At 39.0% G+C, this 23,028-nt stretch overlaps 1 protein-coding gene across 16 annotated transcripts in view; it reads left to right on the top strand.

Moving 5' to 3' along the window:
• ELAVL4 (ELAV like RNA binding protein 4) overlaps positions 1 to 22,705 on the top strand; it is a 164,852-nt gene extending 142,147 nt beyond the window's left edge. For 9 of the 16 annotated variants that reach the window (XM_060205918.1, XM_060205914.1, XM_060205915.1 and 6 more), the window contains 4 exons: positions 11,679 to 11,832; positions 14,617 to 14,842; positions 16,745 to 16,783; positions 19,722 to 22,705. In XM_060205918.1, the coding sequence (XP_060061901.1) occupies positions 11,679 to 11,832; positions 14,617 to 14,842; positions 16,745 to 16,783; positions 19,722 to 20,091 (789 nt within the window). In that variant the 3' untranslated portion in view covers positions 20,092 to 22,705. The remainder of the gene's footprint in view (positions 1 to 11,678; positions 11,833 to 14,616; positions 14,843 to 16,744; positions 16,784 to 19,721) is intronic. The other 7 variants (XM_007536339.3, XM_060205923.1, XM_007536341.3 and 4 more) reach the window with 3 other exon arrangements.
• Positions 22,706 to 23,028: the final 323 nt, after the last annotated feature.

Genomic DNA, 23,028 nt, shown 5'->3' with positions numbered 1-23,028 from the left:
TTGACAGGTCAGTCTATACTCCCAAACTGTTTCTGTCTTTACCTAGTGGGGTAGGGCTCTGAGAAAGACACACCAGAGTTCTATGTCCCTATTTCCCCATTTGAAACTTCACAGATATGACTTGGCTATTATTCCTATAACTCTTTATATATATTTGCCCATTTTTCCTGCCTTCTCTTCCTTTCTAAGTCACACCTACGCCTGTTACTACTTCTGAATGTCTTTCCTTTTTTCCTCTTCTCTCTTTGGGCCCTGATAGAGTTAGAGTTCAGAGCCCTTTGGTTATCTTCCAGAATTCTAACAGTTCTCTCCCTCTGGGAATATGGACCAAAATTCTTTATGGGTTGTAGGAAGTGGGAGTTCTGGCTTCTGTAATTACTTCTCTGCTGGACATGGATGTTGTCAGATCAATTCATTACTCCCAGACTATTTCTGTCTTTTACCTAGTGGAGTCAGGCTCTGCAGAGATGAGGTCCCAGGACACATTGGTGAGGTCTTCTGCCCAGGGAGGTAAGAATGGAATCATAGAAGCATCTTCAACTTGGTGGCTGAAAGGCAGTAAGTTATAAAGCAGGACAAAATGTTTAATAAGCAGGAACCAAAAAGTAGGAGTATAGCAGACGAGAATAGGATCTTAGGATGGAGAGAAGCTAGGAAGTTTATTTTTGGTATGTACCTAGGGGCCCATGATATTAGCAATTTTTGCTTGCCCTTGATAGCTAACATGGAGATAAACTAAAAATATTGTCTGGGGAGATGGTGTCAGAGTTGAGACTAGGGCTAGAAAGCTGGACTAGAGTAGAGAGTAGCTCCCAAAATTGAAGACAAAGGACCAATTCCTAATTCAGTGATGTGGTGGTATTCATAAAGCTGTAGCATTTTGCATTTGACTTAAGGTGGAGAACTATACAAGACTTGAGCAAGGGAGAGAGTTGGTCAGAGTAAGATTCTAGGGATTATCTAATAATAATGTTTCATGAAACTGGTGTCTTGGAGGCTGTTGTTAGGTTTTTGTCAGCTTTAGGAAATGTCTTCTGTTAGCTCTCTTAGGAAATTTTTCACTCATTTTAAAAGCAAGAAATGTGTATTCATTAATAATTTGGAAAATACATTACCATATAATGAGCCCAATATCAGCCATTCCCAACTTGGTGCAGTTAATGTTTGTATATATTCCCTTCCTTTTCTCATTGCATTATATGTTTATAAATGATTCTGTGTCTTGTGCTTTTCTGATAATTGCATTAAACTATTACTCAAATTATGAAAATATAACTTCTAAAGAAAGCATTCCCAAAGCACAGTTTATATGCAGACTGGAAGTGTAAGTGATTTCAGTACTAGGATGAGGATGAAGGCACAAAAGGGCTGCCTCTGCCACTCTGAGTGAACCCTGGAGGGTTGGCACTCATTCAGGAGAGACTCTGTGTGTGTGTGTGTGTGTGTATGTGTGTGAGAGAGAGAGAGAGAGAGAGAGAGAGAGAGAGAGAGAGGTTTTATCATGAGGCAACAGCTCAGTTCCAGAGAGAACAGGATGGAAAAGAGAAAGGTGTAAGAGTGAAGACTTTTCAGAATGAAAAACCTCCCTCCATCCCCAAAAGAAAGCAAGTTCCTTTCTCCCTGCCATTCTGTGCTGGGATACTGCTGAGCCATTTCTCCATTTTCACTTTACTCTTTTAATAGCACTAACAGTGCCTCCGGGGGATCTTTCCACACTTGAGTTCTGCAGGTTCCAGTTTGCCCCTCCCGTTTCCTTCTCTTGCCAGGGGTCATCTGGGAACTGATCCTCCTTCTGCCTCATGCAATCCACCTGCCTTTCTAAAGGCCTTCATTCCACTGAAGCATCTTTTCTCTGCACTCGGCATAAGCAATTATTTCTCCTGTCGCTGCTCTTAATGCTTCCCGGAGAGTTAGCAGATCATTTTTTGCTGACGGATATCACCCCACCCAGAAATGATAGACTGCCTCCCTGAGTCTTAGTAATAATACAGTATCAGTTTCTCTCCTCCTTCCCAACCCCATAATGGCTATAGTCAGATATTTCCTTGCCAAGGTCAGTGGGGGCAACTGGATCACAGAATCCCCAAAGAGCCAAGAGAGGCCACGTGGTAACACCAGAGGAAGCAGTACCACTGTTTGCTCCAGTTGTATCAGGATGCTCTCCCTCTCCTGTGGGAGACTCTCTTTAGCTACTCTGATTCCTGGTGGCCTGTTAACTTCCTTACATGAATCATTTCAGATAACAGGGATAGAAGTTTCAGAAATGAAAATGCACTTCTCCTGCTGTCTCAGCCCAATGAGGTTGATAAGATCCTGGTGTCTTAAAGGTCATTCACAGTGCCCTGCATTTGAGTTGACTAAATAAAATTGAATGGGTATACATTGTGTAGAGACTTAGGTTTACATAGAGGGAAGGGGTCTGTAAAAGGGGAGAAGCAGCCTACAGTGTGATATGAGCTACTTAAAAGAATTCACCACACTGGCTGTATTAGGAGAATGTGGGACTCCATATTATAGGAAATAGTGGCTCTTTCTTGTTCAGCTTGACCAAGATCCCTGCCATCTTGTGTCCCATTCTCAGTTCCATGTTTTTTTATATTTTATTATAATTTTTATTAGTGATTTAATAATGATTGACAAGATTGTGATATAAGGGGGGTACAGTTCCCACCACCAGAGTTCCATATCTCTTCCCCTCCATTGGAAGTTTTCCTATTCTTTTTTTAAAATTAATTTTGATTGATTTAATAATGACAGACAAGACCATAGGATAAGAGGGGTAAAATTCCATACAGTTCCCATCACCAGAGTTTAGTATCCCATTCCTTCCATTGGAAGCTTTCCTATTCTTTATCCCTCTAGGTGCATGGTCCCAGGATCATTATGGATATTTCCTTATTCTTTATCCCTCTAGTAGTTTGGACCGAAGATCTTATGGGGTGCAGAAGGTGGGAGGTCTGGCTTCTGTAATTACTTCTCTGCTGGACATGGACATTGACAGGTCAATCCATATGTCCCACCCTGTTTCTATCTTTCCCTACTGGGGTAGGACACTGGGGAGGTGAGGTTCAAGGACACTGGGGAGGTAATCTATCCAGGGAAGTCAGGTTGGCATCATGATAGAATCTGCACCTCGGTGACTTAAAAGCATTAAGATATAAAGCAGAACAATTTGTTTAATTTGTTTAATCAGGGACCTAAAAGTAAAAGTATATCAGATGAAATTTGGGGTCTTCATGTTAGAAAGAGCTAGGAAGTCTATTTTAGGTATATTCCAAGGGGCCTATGATTTTACTAATTTTTGCCTGAACCCAACAGATACCATGCAGGTGGGCTAGGAATATTTACTGTCTGGGAAAATGGTGTCAGAGTTCAGGATAGGGCTAGAAAGCTGGATCAGGGCAGAGAGTAACTCCCAAATATGGGACAAGTATATAAATACCATTAACTGTAAACCCCATCAGTCTGACCTCAGGCCCATGTCTATTCATATTTAGCATAGGAGCCTGTATAACCTCTGCATCCCTGTCAATCTGAGCTCACATTCCATGGTCATAGCTAGGAACATTGTAGACTGCACTCATTTCAAGACTGGTCATCCTCTAGTAGCAGAGTATTTTGACCCAGATCTCCTCAAGATAGTGGGGCAATTTCTACCACTGTTGTCCTACATTGAGGGCAAAGTCCTGTAGAGGTCCACAAGAGAGTTTATGATGTTATTCCTGATGGAGTAGACCAGTGATGGTAGAGAAAGTGATCTGTTAGAAGTCTAGGCCCATCATATCTATAAGGGAATCCAAGGATTCCCTGACTAGGGCCCCATATAATGGGGTGGCCTGATAGTGACCAAAAGGGTTATCATTTTTTAAAAGTATTTATTTATTTATTTATTTATTTATTCCCTTTTGTTGCCCTTGTTTTATTGTTGTAGTTATTGTTGTCATCGTTGCATAGGACAGAGAGAAATGGAGAGAGGAGGGGAAGAGAGAGAGTAGGAGGAGAGAAAGACACCTGCAGACCTGCTTCACTGCTCATGAAGTGACTTCCCTGCAGGTAGGGAGCCAGGGGCTCAAACTGGGATCCATACGCCAGTCCTTGCACTTTGTGCTACCTGCGCTTAACCTGCTGCGCTACCACCCAATTCCCCAAAAAGTCTATCATTAAAGTATGCCAGTCTCTTACCCTTATCCAGCTTGTGTAATACTTATCTGGAGTGGTTGAACTTAGAGTGACTGAGGGAAGTGAAATAGGGAGTAGGTGAGAAGGGTATCTAGGACTAAGTAGAAACTATTTGATTAAGTACTTTATGGTATCTTTTATAGGTCTTTCTACTTGTTTGCTGTACTTATTATGCACTTTTACTTTAAAGTATACATTTTTCCCCCAACTTATGGATACATATGCACATGTGTCCTATTTCATGGGCCCTGGTCTATATCTAGGTTCTATAACTTTGCTAGGAAATGTGCCACCCAAAATGGAACTAAGGAGTCCTTTGAGCTTGGAAAGGTCTCACCAGTATTGGAGCTGGAGGTTTAACATCCCACAGCTGGCATCTCTGGGCACAGTTTGAAGTGAAACATGTTGAGGAGGCACTGGTTGCATTGATTTGGTTGAGATCAGCAGATTGTAGTATCAAATGGTATGGATCAAGAGAAGCATGAAGGAAAATGAGCAAAGCCCCAGAGGTTCCAGGACTTAGAGAAAAATGGGTTTATAGAGAATGAGGAATGTTCTTTGCTATCTTAGGTTTAAGAAGGCAATAGATAATCATTTTTTATGATCAAGTTATTTGGAAACTCTTTTTATTTTAAAAAGTTCATGGTTAAGACTTACTATGATATACAAGACCTTACCATGATTTGTGCTGTTTACAAGTATCTATCTGTTCCATGTTTTAAAAAGACTTAATACTCAAAGAGTTATCCAGAGACAAAGGATTTAAAAGCCACTATAATCACACATTTTCCACCACAAAAAAAAAAATGGCTTTTTCATTCTCTAGGAAAGAAAATGTTTCAGTGACTTTAAAACTCAGCCAAGAATCCGGGAAGAGAAACTGTATAACACTCAAGATAGAATATGCGATATGAGTAGTAGTGATTCTCTGCTTTTCAGAGACATCAAAGTAGAATTACTAGTGATGATGCAGAAAGAACTCCTTTCTCTGACTGGAGTCTGACTAAATGTCTCTACCAGTTCCTTTAAATCTGAGATGCTATAATTTTGTATTGTTTCTGGGCCTTGAACTATTCTATCCAGCTTAATTTCAATTAAAGTTCAGTTTCTCAGTCATACTAAGCACAAATGAAATGCTCAGTTGCAGCATGTAGTTTGTGGCTGGCATATTGAATACCCTGATTTAGAACAGTTCGTGATCCCAAAAAGTTCTGTTGGACAGTGGTGGTCTAGAATAAAAAAAAATTAAAAAACCGTTTCCCCCATAATTATCATGCATCTCTGCAGCAAGTTTACTGATCTATCAAGGATTACACCCCATACTTATGAGCCACACCCCATACTTCCCTTCCTTATTGTGGTCTATTCAAAAGAACTCCCAGTTATGATGGAGACTTAAGCTTAGGCAAAGACTACTAGGATGACTCTGGGCAATGTGCTCTAGACTTGCTTCCTCCTCTGCATAATAGTTCCTTCCAGCTCTAACAGTGTAACTAATAAAATGCTATATTATGATCTTTCTATCTTGGTAATTTTCCAGGGAAAGCAGCAATTTGTGCCAGGCACACAACTTTTATTTCACTACCCAGGTTAAAGTGGCATAATGGAACTATCCCAGAACTTAAGAGTCTATGTCTCTTAGTTTAGCTGCATAGCCTTGGACAAATACTTAACCTTACTAAGTCAGAGTGTGTCATATGGGAAATAGAACTAATAATATCTCATTTATAGGTAATCGTAGCTTATAGTGGGCATTCATGCTCCCTAGAATGAAAATGATGGTGAATAGTGTTACCCCTAAGGTGAAAATTACATGAAGAGAGGAGAAGTCTTTCTTTCTCCTATCTATAAGTTTCAGAGATATGTAAAAGGATAAAGGATGAATCTGAGGCTCACTGAGCCTCAGGCAGTGTATACAAAAGGCTTTGTGTAGTGGGAAATATTACAGTGTTCCCAGGTAGCCAAAGTAATCTTATAAGCTTTTTATAAACCAAGACTCAGTAGTTGCAGTTTAACAAGGACACTAAATAGAAGCCCTGAGTCTGAGACTAGCTTTTTCAGTAACCAGATCATTACCTCTATCCTTTCTGATGGCCAGTAGGAAGGTGAATCTTTGTACTAAGCCTCTTTGATATTATATGGACATTTCTTAAGAAGTCATAAAGCATGTGAGTATCACTGCACACTTATTTGTTTTTCCCCTTCTTTGCATCAGGGTTATCACTCTGTCTGTACAATAACTTTACCATTCCCAATTTCCATTATCTTCCCCCTTTATCCTTTTCTGATGGGGATAGAAATGTGGAAAGAAAGAGGGATAGAGGCACACCTGTAGCATTGCCCCCATCACTCATAAGATCCCTTACCCCCAGGTGGGCACTCAAGCACTTAAACCTAGATCCTTGAGCATGGGTACACCATAACCTGGCCCCTTCTGCACCACTTTTAAAGAAATAGCTGTTTTGCCTACTGTGTTCCAGATAATCTTATCAACACCATGATTTCCTTCTAGCTCTTTCTCCATGTCATAGGCAGCTTCTGGGAAAGGAGCTAGAAGCTACTACATGTAATATACTTATTTCATTTCAATTCAGAAGGCACTTATTGAGATTCTGTTCTACATAAGACTTTGCAACTAGAGGCCACAGGGTCTTCTACACTGACAACTGGAATGCTCAGACTGGGGAGATTAGGTATTAGCATAGATGATTGAGTTGGGAGGCTGAGTGTGAAAACTGCTGCTGTTGAAATGTGAGTCACCCAGAGAGTCCAAAGAGAGAGCAGTCACATGTACCTAGGTCCCCTGGAGCAAAGTTCATTCAGGCTTGATCTAGAAGAATTTGATTTGATTTGATTTGATTTGAATTGATTTGATGGATAAATAGCAAGAACAAAGATGTAGAATGAGACGCTTTCAGAGCCTTTTCAGAAAGTTGACCCTTTATTTTTTGGTGATAAGACATAGGATGCATGGAAGAGCTGGCAGGAAATGAGAGGTTGGCCCAACTCCCAAAGTATCTTGACTGTTCAGGTAAGGGGTTTGAACTTCCAGCACAAAGCACTGGAGAACCACTGGAAGTTTTTTCAGTTGTGAGAAGTAGCAGATTTTAGAACTGCTAAATATTTACATTTATTAAATATAAATAAACATGTCTGAAAAATATTTTTCTCTGATAAAATAATAACCTATATCATTAGTGGATCAGAGAAGTATGAGGAGTGGGACCACATAAGTGGTCACATGTCCTTCCTGTGGGCAGGGCTATAGCTGCTGACATAGAAATAAATCAATCTTCATGATCTAAGCTGTTCTTTTATCTCTCCCTGCTTCTTGGAGGGATTGCTTCTACAAGGCCCTTGAAGACTGAGTCTGTTCCATGCTGTCAGTCTCCTGGTCTCTTTGGAATGACTGTCCCCAGGGATCTGTATGCTCTGGGGAGTACTCACTTGAAAAATAGGGTGTTCCAACAGATTGGGGAAAATATGCAGAATGATCCTCTGAAATGATTGATCTCTCTGTGCGTCTTCTCTAATAGACTAGCAAAATACCCCTACATGTTCAGGAACTAGTATATTCATCTCTACACCACCCCAATGTCTAGCATAAGGCCTGATTATATAATGATAATGTCAAACTACTGTTCATTGAGCACTTATTATGTGCCAGACATTGTGCCTGGGAATTGTACATGTATTCATTTGTCTCAATTCTATTAGAAAGATCCTACACTATGCCCGCCCTCAGGTGTTACAGCTCAAAATTTCTTAATGACTTACTCCAAGATCACACAGCTTGTAAACAGAATTTAAATCCATGTTACTCTAACCCCAAAATCCTTGCTGTTAACCTATCTTTCCATTCTGTAGCAGGTGTTGAATTTCAGTTAAAGTAATACAAGGGAGAAATTCTTTGGAGTGTCCTTTCTCAAAAATATAGTGTTTTAGTATTCTAGCACCTTCTAGTGAGACCCACAGGATAAGGAGTGATGGAACTAAAATAAAAATAGGAGATTAATGGAAATTGGAAATGGGAAGATGCTTGAAGTACGTAAGAGGAAAAATTTTCCAGTAGTCAGTTATGGTCAGCAGTGGTATAGGATGCCTCATAAAGTAGTGAACTTCTTGTTCTTGAATATATGTGTATATGACCACATATATCTTAAATATGACCAGATATCTTTGATTCTACCTTCAACTTTTTTGTGAAAAGGGGAGATTTAGAAAAAGTCCTCTTTATTATTTTGTCGAGGGCTGCTCCCAAGACAAAAGAAAGTAGCATCTAACTATAATTATATGGCCACATGTACAGGAAGAAAACTGGTTCTTGTCATCTTCCATGCAGTAGCCCCACAGGGTGGGGGAAGGGCTAAACATTAGACACTGTTAGTGCCCATGGTGTTTAAAGGGTGCCTTGAACTTTTGAGGCTACACCTGGCACCAAGTTTCTATGAAGTCTATTTCAAGGATAGTGCTCTCTGGATAGTGCTCCCTTCCCTTTGTTCATGTTGTACCTAAGCTTAACTTTGAACCAACGCACACTTTGTGGCACTGTGAATAATTGGCCAATGTGTATACTCATTCTTTCCTTTGTGTTATTGCTTGCTCCCTTGGATTTGGGGACCCATCAGGGTAAGAGGCCATGCCTTGTTGTTGCTTGTTGTATGTTCCTTAGCACACAGCACCATATCAGATTCATAGTAGGTCTTTATGAAAGTTTGCTATTAGAAGACCTCTAAGTGATGTCTAGTGCTAGAACAGTCTTCTTTAAATCCTTCCAGCCTCAGGTAGTGGAAAATGAGAAACCTGCCCCTTAGCTATTAGTTTAGTGGGGAAATGCAACTGTGATTTTGGATACTTGACTGTCAGTAATGCTCGTAAGTGGAGGACTCTAAGCTGCAATTAACCCCTAAAGAACCATTAGTACTAGAGTCACTCATTAGGGTCTGTGTGTATTCATCCATTATTTCAGTGGATAGTGAGCATTCTGTAGGTGTCAAGTTCTGTGCACAGAGAAAAATAAGAACCACCCAGGTGAGAGTCGGGCGGCAGCGCAGCGGGTTAAGTACAGGTGGTACAAAGTGCAAGGACGGACACAAGGATCCCAGTTTGAGCCCCCCGGCTCCCCACCTGCAGGGGAGTCGCTTCATAGGTGGTGAAGCAGGTCTGAAGGTGTCTATATTTCTCTCCCCCTCTCTGTCTTCCCCTCCTTTCTCCATTTCTCTCTGTCCTATCCAACAATAACAACATCAATAATTACAACAACAATAAGAAAACAACAGGGCAACAAAAGAGAATAAGTAAATAAATAAATATTAAAATAATAATAATAATAATAATAAAATAACTACCCAGGCATAGTGCAGGAGCAGAGATGAGGGTGGACTAGGAGGAAATGAAATCAGGGAAAGCTATGTAAGGAAGGTATTATTTGAGCTGAGCCTTAAAGAAGAGTAGGCTTTGGACTTGATGAAGTGCATGGAAAAGTAGCCTTTTCCCTGTAGCCAAAGGGTATGTTTTAAGGAAACAAAAAGGTGACTGGATAATTTATCAATAAGTGGCAAGAGTTAAGGCAAGGGTGGCCCTTACTACACTGGACATATAACTATGCTGTTTTTATTTACTTCCTCCCTCCTCATAGCTAAAAACATAGTTCTGACAGATTATTGCATGACTTTGACCCTTAATGGACAATAGTAGAAAAGCCTTTCATTGATAATACTCTGTTCAGATAGTCACATGGAGTTTTGATCCTTCAACCCTCACCCCCAAATTCAGTGATCAACCATATAAAGACCCCTCTGCTTACCTACCCTGTGGCAAGAAGGAATCTACAGAAGTTGCCATGAGTTTCTAGAAGAGTGAATACTGCAGGTGAGTTGCCTTGCTCCATTGGCAGGAGGAGGCCAGCAAGACAGATTAGTCACTCACATCATTTTGTCGGTTGAGTCAACATTTATTTTTAGGTGTGGAACCCATAAAGGACTGGCATCACTCACAGAATGAGAGAAAATGCCTGGGTTGAGAGGATCTGTTCATTCTTTATTTTTCTTTGCTAGACCCATCTCAGATTCAATGTTCCTTCACTACTAAGGGTTTTATTCTCAATATAATTGGGTCCCATTTAACATACATAGTTCTAAGTGCACACATGCTTTTCGGTATGTGCACATGCACATTTTTACCTTCTCATCCCTTACAAACTTAGTAAGGTTTGTGAATTGGTTATATAAATTAAATAAAACTTACAATTGAAAAGTGCTAAGGCATATAGGTCTTTCCTGTCCAATGTTGTCAGATGTGCTCTGAAATAACTGTTTTTATCATCTATTCTGAGCCATTACCACCCCAGAAATAGCTTTAGCAGGAAAGTACTTTTGTTAGACTAGCTGTAAATTATATTTCAAATGTCTGATGTTGTTTTCTTAAAAAATAAATAAGTAAATGAAAGTCTAAAATTAATGACTGCTAGGGTTTGCTTTGCTTATGTGTACTGCTACAGATTTGGCTTCTTACAGATGGAATTTCAAGATCTGTTTACACTTCTGTGTTAGCTTTTTGGGGAAAAAAAGCAGTTGAGAGATCTGGGAGGACAAATTTACAAAGTCAAACTTAGAACCATTGGTGAGGCTCACTTTTTTCTCCCACTGCCCTCTCCCTTTTTTTTCCCCCACTGTGCACTCATTTTGTTTATTATGGTTTTATCTGCTCCGCCTCAAAGTCAGAAGGCAACTGGTTCTTGCAGATGTTATGACAAGGTCATGTATCCAGTTTCACAAGCAGATGTTCATTCAACCCCGTTTCACCAGCACTTTGTCATTCAGTGAGAGCAGATCTTGTGGGAACAGATTGGAACAACACAAAGAATGGGACATAAAAAAAAATTGCAGAGAACCTGATCCCTTTGATGTATTCAAGAAAAAGGGGGAGGGGAAGGTGGCAAGAAGAGAAATGTGCAGGGCAGAATTTCATGGGGTTTTTTGGCTTATTCAAAGATTATCATGTGTTGGATACAGTAAATCATCTATACACCCACATCCAGGAGGTAAGTCTTCAGAACTTCATGTGTGGGTAGTTCTGCATTTAACAGCTGCCATACAGTAGCTATTTTGTTCTGCACTTAGAGACCCTTATCTGTGCATTTGTTTTAAGTTATCATCGTCTTCTTTTGTTCCTCTATTGCTATTCTCCTGGTTCTCATTACTATTACAAAAAAAGCTAAAATTCTGAACTACTTAGTTCTTTAAAATGATACCATGAGTTAAACAGACAAGGCACCGTCACCTCAGTTATTGACTCAGTCTCTAAGCATAGGGTGATTGCCTATAATAGACTTAGCTTTTTTTTTTCCATTTTAATGAGGGGTTAATATTTTACAGTAAATATATTAACACATGGGTATAATTTCTTATCTCTCTGTGGTAGGTGTCTGCAGAACACTCACTCCCAACTTAGGTCCTTTTCCATCAACATGCACCCAGATCTTTCTTTCCTTTTCATAGGTCTCATATGCCCGTCCGAGCTCTGCCTCAATAAGGGATGCTAACCTCTATGTTAGCGGCCTTCCCAAAACCATGACCCAGAAGGAACTGGAGCAGCTGTTTTCACAGTATGGCCGTATCATCACCTCAAGAATCCTGGTTGATCAAGTCACAGGTTAAGTGTTTCTTTGTCATTTTTTCCCTCTTATGTCCAAATCTCCAGTCAATGCCTTATCTTTAGGAGCAAAGGGGTACCAGTTAGCTAAGATAAAGATCATAGGTTATTCTGTCTCTGGAGAAAGATCTCCTATAAGTTAACTGCCCAAATTTAAAAGTGGGCCATCTTGGGAAGCAGGAGATCTCCCTGTGGGAACCATCCCAGAAGTAGCTAAACTACTTGGCAGGGTCGTAAAGAGGATTCAGGCATCAGGTTGAAAGTGAGACTGTATGACTTTCAACATTCAACCAAATTACATTTCTTTTGTATGTGAAAGGAATTTGCATATATATGTATATATACATATATGATAGGGTGATAGATATATATAGATATATAAATATATAGATATATGATGGGGTGATATATATATACATATATATATATCACACTATCATAATCCCAATTATGACATTATAGAGTCAAGCTGCTTCATTTCACATATGTGATAAACAAGGGTCAAAATCCACCTTGTTATTAGTAATTCAGGGATAGGAACCTAGTATCTAATACTATAGTGTTTTATCTGTAACCAAGCAAGGCAGCCATGACCTCTCAATAAGAAATGTAGATAAATCCAGTCACATTTTTAGCAAAAAATATTTTCACCTACTCTGAATGTGATTCCAATTTAAAACACCCCTAAAAACAGGTTAGCACATGTTTGTCATTTGACTCAGTCAACTAACCCTCACTGCTAGCTCAACCCCAAACACTGTGGAGAGTGAAAGCAGGGACTAGAGCTCAAGAGAGACGGTCCCCACCCATATAGAACCCCGATGTGATAAGTACCCGTAGTGACTGTCTAAGCCACTGTAGGAACACAAGAGAAAGCTGGATAAGCCTCGTGTGGACTGTTAGAAAAATTCCAATGGGAGCTGGGCAGTAACTCACCTAGTTAAGCACACTTGATACCATGTGCAAGGACCCAGGTTCGAGCCCTTGCTCCCCAACTTTCACAAATGGTGAAACAGTGCTATAGATGTCTTTCTTTATCTCTCCCTCTCTGTCTTCCTTCCCCTCATAGTTTCTTTCTGTACTATCATATAAAGAAAAAAAAATGGCTGCCCTGAGTGATAGATTTGTCATGTAGGCACCAAACCCCAGTGATAACCCTGGTGGAAAAAATTTTTAAAAAGAAAGAAATGAAAAAAGAGAGAAAGAAAGAAAGATCCATTGAGGTAGTGGTGTGTTTGAGCAGGGTTTTGGAGGATGCGGTTATCTGTCAAGGGGGAAGAAGAATGGAGCACTATTAAATGGGTAGGACATATCCCAAAGTATGGAGTCAAGGAAGAATACAAACTGTGCGAGGAATATCTCACACTTTGACATAGCTGATATGAGCCTCACTAGAGCATTGGTTGTCAAGGGCAGTAGATGCCATGTTAAAGTTCTGATCTTCAACTATATTCAGCATGAAACCATAGAAGTGGTTTTTTTTTTGAGGGAAGGAGTGTTGTTTTGTTTTGTTTGGAATAGCTAAGTTGCAGAATAGCTACAAGAAAAATATTGAAAAGGTATAAATGTTTTTAAAGGATATAATGCAGTCAGAGTTGGCTTTTCAAGTAGATTACTTGTTTGTTAGGTGTAAAGAACCTGCTGGAGGACTAATAGCTGGAGTGTGTGTGTGTGTGTGTGTGTGTGTGTGTGTGTGTGTGTGTGTGTGTGTGTGTGTGTGTATGTGTGTGTGTGTGTGTCCACAGCACCTCAGGGGAGATGGGAACTGAGCAAGACAATGAAAGAGGGTTTTAAGGCACAAATGTGAGAGATCCCTGTGCTCTGTGGTTGGAAATCATCCCTTTGACCCACAGAGCCTTGAAGGCATATGTATTCTGATAGGTCAGAAAGATTCTAAGAGCCAAACTCTTTTTTTTTTCCTCCAGGGTTATCACTGGGGCTCCTTGGTGCCTACACTACGATCCTGGAGGCCTTTTTTCCCATTTTGTTGTGCTTATTATAATCATTATTGTTATTATAGCTGTAGTTGGATAGGACAGACACCTGCAGACCTGCTTCACTACTTGTGAAGTGACACCCCCACACACACACAGGTGGGGAGCCAGAGGCTCAAACCGAGATCCTTGTCCTGGTCCTTGCACTTTGTGCCATGTGCGCTTAACCCACTGTGGTACCGCCCAGGTGTGGTAGCCACCTTAGCCCTTTTTTTTTTTTTAATTTTTCATCTTTCTGGAAGAAAGAGAAAGAAAGGGCCTCATAGGCTACTTTCCTATTTTTTATCTTTCTGGAAGAGAGATAGACAAAGGGCAGGGAAGACAGACGAAGAGAGACACCATTTCTTTCTTTCTTTCTTTTTTGTTTTTTGCTTCCTTGACATTTGTATTTTTTTTAATTTTTATTTATAAAAAGGAAATACTGACAAAAAACATAGGGTAAGAGGGGTACAACTCCACACAGTTCCCACCACCAGAACTCCGTATCCCATCCCTTCCCCTAATAGCTTTCCTATTCTTTATCCCTCTGAGAGTATGGACTCAGGGTCATTATGGGGTGCAGAAGGTGGATGGGCTAGCTTCTGTAATTGCTTCCCCACTGAAATGGGCATTGGCAGGTCAATCCATACTCCCAGCCAAGACAGCATTTCTTCACCATTCATGTAGCAACTTGAGTGACACCCCTGGTGCTCTCATGTAGAGCCCAGACCATCACATATGGCTGGTGGACATCCTACTGGGTGAGCAACCTTCTGACTTCTGAAGGCTCTTCCTCTTTCTTGTTCTTCAGGAGTATCCAGAGGGGTGGGATTTATCCGCTTTGATAAGAGGATTGAAGCAGAAGAAGCTATCAAAGGGCTGAATGGCCAGAAGCCCAGCGGTGCTACAGAACCAATTACTGTGAAGTTTGCCAATAACCCCAGCCAGAAGTCCAGCCAGGCCCTGCTCTCCCAACTCTACCAGTCCCCTAACCGGCGCTACCCTGGCCCACTTCACCACCAGGCTCAGAGGTTCAGGTAGGCATGCCCACAGGGGAAGGAACCATGCTACCTTCAGAGCTGGGAAAATGTCAGGGAAGTACACGACTCTAAAAGTATGGGCCATGGGTAAGAGTTCAACCCCCCAGAAAACCATTCTGTAAACCTCCCCTGCCTCAGTTTCCACTTCTCTAAAATGAGATAATGGACCTGATACTCTTCCAAACCTCATTTCAGTGTACCATGGTGGCTGTGTGGTAAAATCATATTCTTTGTTTGAAACAAAATATCATCATCTAATTGAACAATAGGTTTACTTTCACACTCTGAAGCTTAGATATAAGGCTATAAGACATGGTTTTTCAGTAAAGACAGAGAAAAGAGTAAAAAGCAAGAGGCAAATTCTTGACAGAAGGAGTAGTTTGGCCTGTCTTCCTCTTCCTTTTTAGGTTGCTGGATTTTATTGGGTTGAGATTTTATTGGTTACTCTTTTCTGTTAATTTTCTGGCTTTTTCTTTTCTTTCTCCCCACCCCCTTGGTCACTGCTGGGACTTCACCACATAGGGTCAAGTTATTTTTGTTGGTGGTTTGTTTGTTTTGTTTGTTTGTTCATTTGTTTGTGTGTTTGTTTTAAGATATAGAGAGACAGAGGGAGAGAGGGAATGATATCACAGCACTGAAGCTTCCTCCAGTCAGAGGGGGCTGGGGAGAGGGAACAGACTCAAATCTGGGCTGTGCACATGATAAATCAGACACACTATCCAAGTGAGCTATCCTTCTGGCTCTTTAATTTTGTTCTGACTCTTAAGTCAGCAGACTCTGAAAAGACCAGAAGAAAACACCTTATCAGTATTTCTGTAGGTAGCTGGTGTGTAGGAAGGTCCTAGTGCAAGGGGACATTCCCTCCTCCTAGTATATTCCTAAAACACAGATTTCTGTCCATAAAGGTAAATCAACTTTGGCCTCTACTGTACAAAAGATAAGAATGGTCCTGATTGACTCATAGCAATTCTAAGTTATTTTATTCTACTTATGCCCCAACTTCCCTTCAATGAAATAATTTTTCTCCTTTTCAAATACCACATGGGAGCATAGTAAAGTCTCCTACCTGAGCACAATGTGGAGAAAAAGCAGCCTCTTCAGTGTCCTCCCATGCCCCTGAACTGAAATGGTTAATAATTTTATGAGGAGTCCAAGTCATCCAATTTTTATTTTGTGTGAGAGCACATGCTATATTTATGTAAAAATCCTTTCCAATAAGCTTCTAATAGTGGAAACTATGGTTACTACTTCTCCATGTTGTGAATAGCTTGTCCCCAAATCCTCAGTGTGAGAGAGATTACAGCATAATGGCAGTTTGCTGGAAGGTATTAATCAGGTTGTAAATTGTAAGCTACTTAAAAAAAAATAAAATTCTTAACCCCCTAAGCCTCCCTTTCCATACTCCACTTCTCCATCCCCCAAAAAAGTATGTGATAAGAAGGTTTAGTTAATGTAGCTAGGCTAGGAGAGAAGATTTGTTCTGATATGTTTTGTGTGTGCATGTATTGCTAATCTGGAAAAGAGACCTTTATTCACACATTCCATTATAGAAAAAATGAATGACTTATGAAGTCTCCCCTTTTCAACATTTTTACACACAATATAAAATAAAATAAATCCACACAAATTTTCTGAGAGCTGAGAGGATTGGGATTAATTCAGACCTTGAATGAAAAGGAGATTCATTAGACACTTTATTTAAACTCTAGCATTGACCTGAACATGAATTACTTATAATTGAGGCAGGAAAGGGGTAACTATTGGTGGACAGGCTCCTAAACATTGGGGAAAGTTGTTGAGCTTTTCTTCTTTGAAAATGGAGCATTCTTATTAATAGTTCCATTGAGCGATCTTGCCATCTGTGAGGCATTAACCCAGAGACCCTCCTTCTCTTTGCAGGCTGGACAATTTGCTTAATATGGCCTATGGCGTAAAGAGGTAATTAAAACTCCACAGATTGCCAGATGTCCGTGTTGGCACAGACTGGGGCTAGATTTTTTTTTAATTCACTAACTTTACTTTTTTTTAATTCTTCCTTTTTCTTCCACCAGCATGTCAAATTCTTAATTTTAATTTCAGACCTCAGTTGGTTTTGGTTCTTTTAGGTCACACAAAGTGTGTTTGTTGTGTTTCACTTTTTCTTTTATTTGCAGGTGGGCTTCTCCTATGGTTCAGGTGCCACAGCTACCAAACCCTTGATAATCTGGTCTTCTGAATAGTTCCCCGAAGGGGGGAAACTCCAACTCTTTGCTAGCTGATTTTGCAAACTTGCAAAGCAACCGTTTTACATTAGCATCGCCAAGATTCAGTTAAGAGGGCATATTCCAGCAAATCAAAATTAGAACCATTTTGCTAATCGTGGTTTACAATCTTATGATTGTAAGTGGAAAAATTAGATTTTGAACTATTAGCCCTAATCAAAGTATAAATAAGTGTGTGGATTACCTTCCTACTCCCCTACCCCCTCACTGTGCATTTCCAGGGCTCATGATGAAAATAAAGTGTATCTGTGTGCACCTCAACCAGGGGTTCTTTTGTTACAGGTTTTAACAGTTATTACAAATCTTCCCTTGGTTAATATATGTATGTGTGTATGTATGTTTTAAACAGTACTATTTCATTCAAAGCCATTTTGTGGGGCTGGGGGCTCAAATAGAGGCAAGGCTTTCAGGGTTCTCTGAATACAATCACAAGGGTGTTCCAGACCAGTCTGAAAGCTAAATCCCCCTGAATTAAATGTGTTGTGCCCATGAGATTCCCATATGTGCTTTTGATAAGCTCTACTGAGTTCCTAGGGACATAGCATCTTCATCATCCTGCTCAGTAGAGCTGCACACTTTAATTCCCCTTCTTACAATCATGGGAGAGACAAGGTCTTTAATAGTCCAAGTCAAACTCCCTATACAAGACTGTTCTTTCACTACTTGGCCATGCATGGTAAGTACCCCAGCTCTGGAACTGGCACACTGTAGAGGAAGTAACTTAACTATAGACTTCACTACCATAGTGCCAGTCTGTTGAATCTCAATCCAGGCATGAGCGAGGATAACTGTGAATTTTCTCCATATATCTGATACCTGCTTGTTTGTTCCCATTCATTTTATATCACCCCCAGCTCAGTCATATGCCTTTGAGCCTCTATAAAATTAGTGATATGTGATCTAGTGCCAGATACTCTGAAAACAGATGCTTATACACACATAAGGTCATGGAAAATACACCTGTAATCTATATGCTCCAGTTCCCCACCCAAAGTTAAACATCTCAAGTTATTGAGAAGAACACACTCTTTTCCTGTTAAATCAGACTTGGATCCAGAATCTTTCCTACCAAACTGTTCCAAGTAGTTTTTAACAACTAACTTTGACACCTCCTTAATGGCCCTGACTTCTCCTCTCTACCTATAAACTGACAGGGATCAGATTACTCAGTTAAAACTCAGAAGGTTGAGAAGATAGTCTTTAGAAGAGTGGAAATGTCAATTAGACATTGTCCTTGTAAGAATTGCTACCATGATGGTTTGTGGTCTTGTCTTGTTTTTACTTTTAAGCAAGAGAGAAGATTAACTTAGTGAGTAATACCAAAAATTATGTGTATTGACTCCATTATACTTAGCATATTTTAGCAATCATTTGATTATCTAAAATCCAGTTAGATACAGAACTATTCTTTCATGGAACTTTCAACTCTCCAAGAGAATTTGCTTATTAAAAAAAAAAAAATCTATCCTAGATCACACTTTACCTCCTTTCCTTCCCCAGTTTTCACTTCCTCTCCTCCTACCATGCTTTCAGGAAGCAAAAATTAAAGGCAAGATTACATATATATATATATACAGTATAATACAAAATGTCAACAGAAAATGTTCTCCAATAAACACTAGTAGCTCAGTTGTTTCATCAGAAACATCGATTATGAGTCACACATGGGTATATTTTATCAGACAGTGACTAAAATCTGAAGGGTTGTTTTCTTTTCAAGATTATATGAGAACTGAGAAAATTTCACAACCCATTACAAAAGTGGTTGTATTCAGGCAAATAACAGTTTTCTACTTATCTAGTATACCGTGATTCAAGGTACATAAACATACAAATCACTTGAAATCTCATTCCTATGACACTTAGAAATGAATGCCAGATGACGTAGCTTCAAGTAGTGCTACATCTTTTATTGTTGCTGGCTTTGGGAGTAACTCTTTTGAATAAATGCTAAATGAATTTTAAAAAAAAGAATTGCTAATTCTCACATCTGCAATCTCAATAAGGCCAAGAGATATTGACAACTACAAGTCAAGACACTGCAAAGATGGTAGCTTTACGCACTTCTAGAGCCATCCCCTTATCTCTTCTAAGAAGTTAAATAAAATGTCTTCCCAAGCACTGACATCTACCAATGTTACTCACTTATTCAATCAATAAGCATTGAGTGTTTTCTATGTGTCATTATGTCTGTGAGATTCCTGTGTGTGCTCCAATAAACAGATAAGTAGTATAGTGCAAAGAATGAAATAAACTACTTTCCTCAGAATGCTAATTGTCTTTTGGGGGGAGAAGGATTAAGGTCAGGATAGGACACCCTATTTACATATGCAGTACTAGAATTATGAAAAGCCTTATTCTGGGAATCCTTTGTGGTTTTTAGGAATTTCTCTTGGTAAATATGTACCTTAGCCAATGTAGATATTTTTTATCAGAAGAAATGCCATAGACATTAGGGGTTTTTTTTGGGGGGGTTCTTTTGTGGGGGTGGATTTTGTTTATTTATTGTTTGCATTTTTGGGTTTTTTTAAACCATAAAGACTGTCCTGCAAACACTCACTCAGCCCTCTGCCCCTGTTTCTGTGTCTGTGCATTTGTGTGTTATCTGTGGTCAGACTGATGTCTGGACCAGTCCCCCCTTCTCCTTGTCCCCCCAGGTTCTCCCCAATCACCATTGATGGCATGACAAGTCTTGTGGGAATGAACATCCCTGGTCACACAGGAACTGGCTGGTGCATCTTTGTCTACAACCTGTCCCCTGATTCTGATGAGAGTGTCCTCTGGCAGCTTTTTGGCCCCTTTGGTGCAGTGAACAACGTCAAGGTCATCCGCGACTTCAACACCAACAAGTGCAAGGGATTTGGCTTTGTCACCATGACCAACTATGATGAGGCAGCCATGGCCATCGCCAGCCTCAACGGGTACCGCTTGGGAGACCGAGTCTTGCAAGTTTCCTTTAAAACCAACAAAGCCCACAAGTCCTGAATTTCCCATCCTTACTTAATAAAATATATATATAAATATATACGAACAAAACACATGCACACACACATTCACACATACTCACAAAAGAGAGAGAAACAAACTTTTCAAGGCTTATATTCAACCATGGACTTTATAAGCCAGTGTTGCCTAAGTATTAAAACATTGGATTATCCTGAGGTGTACCAGGAAAGGATTTTATAATGCTTAGAAAAAAAGAAAAAAAATACAAAAAAAATACCTTTGATGCATTGAATGTTCTTTCATAGCTGTCGTTGTTGAATATAATATACATAGATAGCGATGTGCAGGGATTTTTACCCAGCCAGCTAACTTTACTACCTTCCTTGAAGGTGGGTCTTTTTAAGATGACCATTCGCTCATTTGAAGAAGAAAAACAAAAAACAAAAAAAAAATAATAACAATAAAACAATTTTTACAAAGTAATGGAATTCAAGGAAAGAAAAAGATTTTCTTTTTTTGGTCAGAATGTTGATCCAATCTGATTGGTTTAAAAAATATATATATACCCACACAAATTAAAGAGGAATAATAAAAATTGCAAAAATAAAAAAAACTTTTGCAAATTTTTTTATTTTTCCTTTTTTCTTTTATATCATGTGAACTAAAACAGTCTTCTGTTAGGGGATGGGGGAAAGGGGGATACCTGATGACATTAACAATTTAATAACATTAACATTGTTGCCAAAGAGGTGGTCTCTTTGCTGAAAATGGGTTTCAAGAAAAATCTATTTTTATAAAATATAAAGAATTTTTACAAGAGAATCTGGATTTGAGAAAAAAATATTTTGACTGGCTAATTTAGGGGAAATTGACAACTTTGTCGCGTTCATACTGCACTGGTAACTTTTTAGAGATCAAGATGTGTGTTTTAAACTGGATTCGTAGACTGTTTTTTGAAGGATGGGCTATAAACAGATGATCTTCATATCTTTTCATAGCATGTAATAATAATAATAATAACAATATTAATTACAAGGGGGAAGGAGTGTTCGTTCTACCCAGGGTACCACAGTTCCCCACAGTCAAAACCCAAAAGCAAGGAGATGAGTTGAAAGACAGTTTTTCTTTAAGTCATCAGTATGGGATGTCAGCAGAACAAAAATTTTAAAGATTAATTTTCCTTTTGATCTAAAACTTCCTTAGTTTGAGCAGTAGGTGCTACGAAATTATTTACATATCTTAGTATCATAGTTAAATGTAATGTGTTTAGGAGAGGAAAACAAATGATACATTTGCTTTAAATTCATTAAGGAATTTTCAGATTCACTTTTTAGCCCATGCTGATAGAATTGGGCTGTGTTGGTACATTTGAAACACTGTTTATGTTGCTTGAAATACTTATTTATTTAATCGCCAATGTGATGATGCCTATGGCCGAGATCAAATATAGCTAGATTGGCTAGACTACTTATTTGTTTACTTAAACTATGGGAAGAAGCATATTATTGTGTCATTATGTTGTGTGTGTATGTGTATATACAATATAAATATATATATATATAAAGTTATTTTTTTCTTTGGGTTAATTTATTATAAGTTGTAATACTTGACTAGTTTTGTTTGTATATGTCTTAAAATGTTTTCTTATGATATTTAAGTGACAGTTACAGAGGTATCAAGGTAACTTGTGTAGAACTATTGTTTGATATATTGTCATGTTTGTTGTGAATATTTTTCCTTACTGCACAGTAGAAAAATAAAGCAACTGGGTCATTATTTCAACGTAATTCAGATTGGGGAAAACAAAACAGAGTTAAGGGAACAAAATGACTGAGGGAGCATTCTCCCATGTCCAGTGCACTGATCATTTTAGTATGTTTGTGCTTTGTATGGTTATATATTTAAAACAAAAACAAAACAAAAAAAATACAAGGTTTCATGCTCTTCCCTGGGTAATAGAAACAGTTACTCGCTATGCATAATCTAGTTGATAGTTAAATTTGCTATTGCTTTTCTTGTCTTGTTATATTAAATCTTTTCAATACCAGTTTAGTCTTAATGGTAATAAAATGTTATGGTTATTTATAACTTGTGCTTATTTTGTGCGTTTTTTCCCATGCTAAGCCCACTAAGTGCATGTAGACAGAACTGTTGTTTTCACACTGAAGAGACAAACTCTGTAGTAGTAGTCGTAGTGGTAGACAGATAGCGAAAACCAAGGCTGCATCATAGACTCTTCCTTTAAATTTTTTTTCTGTTTTTTTTTCCTCTTTTTGGTTAAAAAAAAAAACACCAGATTTAAGTTCAGAAAACACTCGTTCAACATTCAGGGAAATCTTTTTACATCACCTGCTATGAATGAACGTAGTTTGCTGGCAAAGTTTTGATGCATTTGCTAAGCATTAGTGGGAAAGGCATGCCAAAAAATCTCTTCTCTATGACATGTTCAACTCTTGGGGGAAAAAAAAAGGAAAAAAAATCTTAGGACCAGGCAGTTGTATACTTTAGTTTTAATGAATGACTTCATGTTAATCTTGCTAGTTTAGATGATTTCTGAGGGAAAGTATTGTAAATGTTTTTTTTCATAATTTGTTGTGTTTGAATTATTTGTACTTTATCTGTCCAGACAATAAATGAAAGTGTGTAGAATGGATTTGAGCTTCCCAGATTTTTAAATGTGTTCATTTGAATGTTTTTCATCATTAAAAAAGAAGATATAGTAACATTCTGTTTTTCAACTTAGCCCAGTCTCTCAAAGTCAACTTATTATTCAAAAGTCATTGCCCTAGTTCCATGCTACTAAAAGTGTGGTCTCCAACCAGCAGTATCAGCATCAACTGGGAACTTGTTAAAATGCAGAATCTTGGGCTGAATGCAAATCTATATTTAACCAGCTCCCTAGGTGAATCACTGGTACTTTAATGTATGAGGAACACTGCCCTAGTTGATAACAAGATGGCACATTTGGCATTATAT

The sequence above is a fragment of the Erinaceus europaeus genome, chromosome 13 (assembly GCF_950295315.1).
Source record: "Erinaceus europaeus chromosome 13, mEriEur2.1, whole genome shotgun sequence".
Classification (NCBI taxonomy): Eukaryota; Metazoa; Chordata; class Mammalia; order Eulipotyphla; family Erinaceidae; genus Erinaceus; species Erinaceus europaeus.
The sequence above is the reverse complement of the archived record's forward strand: the minus strand, read 5'-3'. Positions and strand labels throughout refer to the sequence as shown.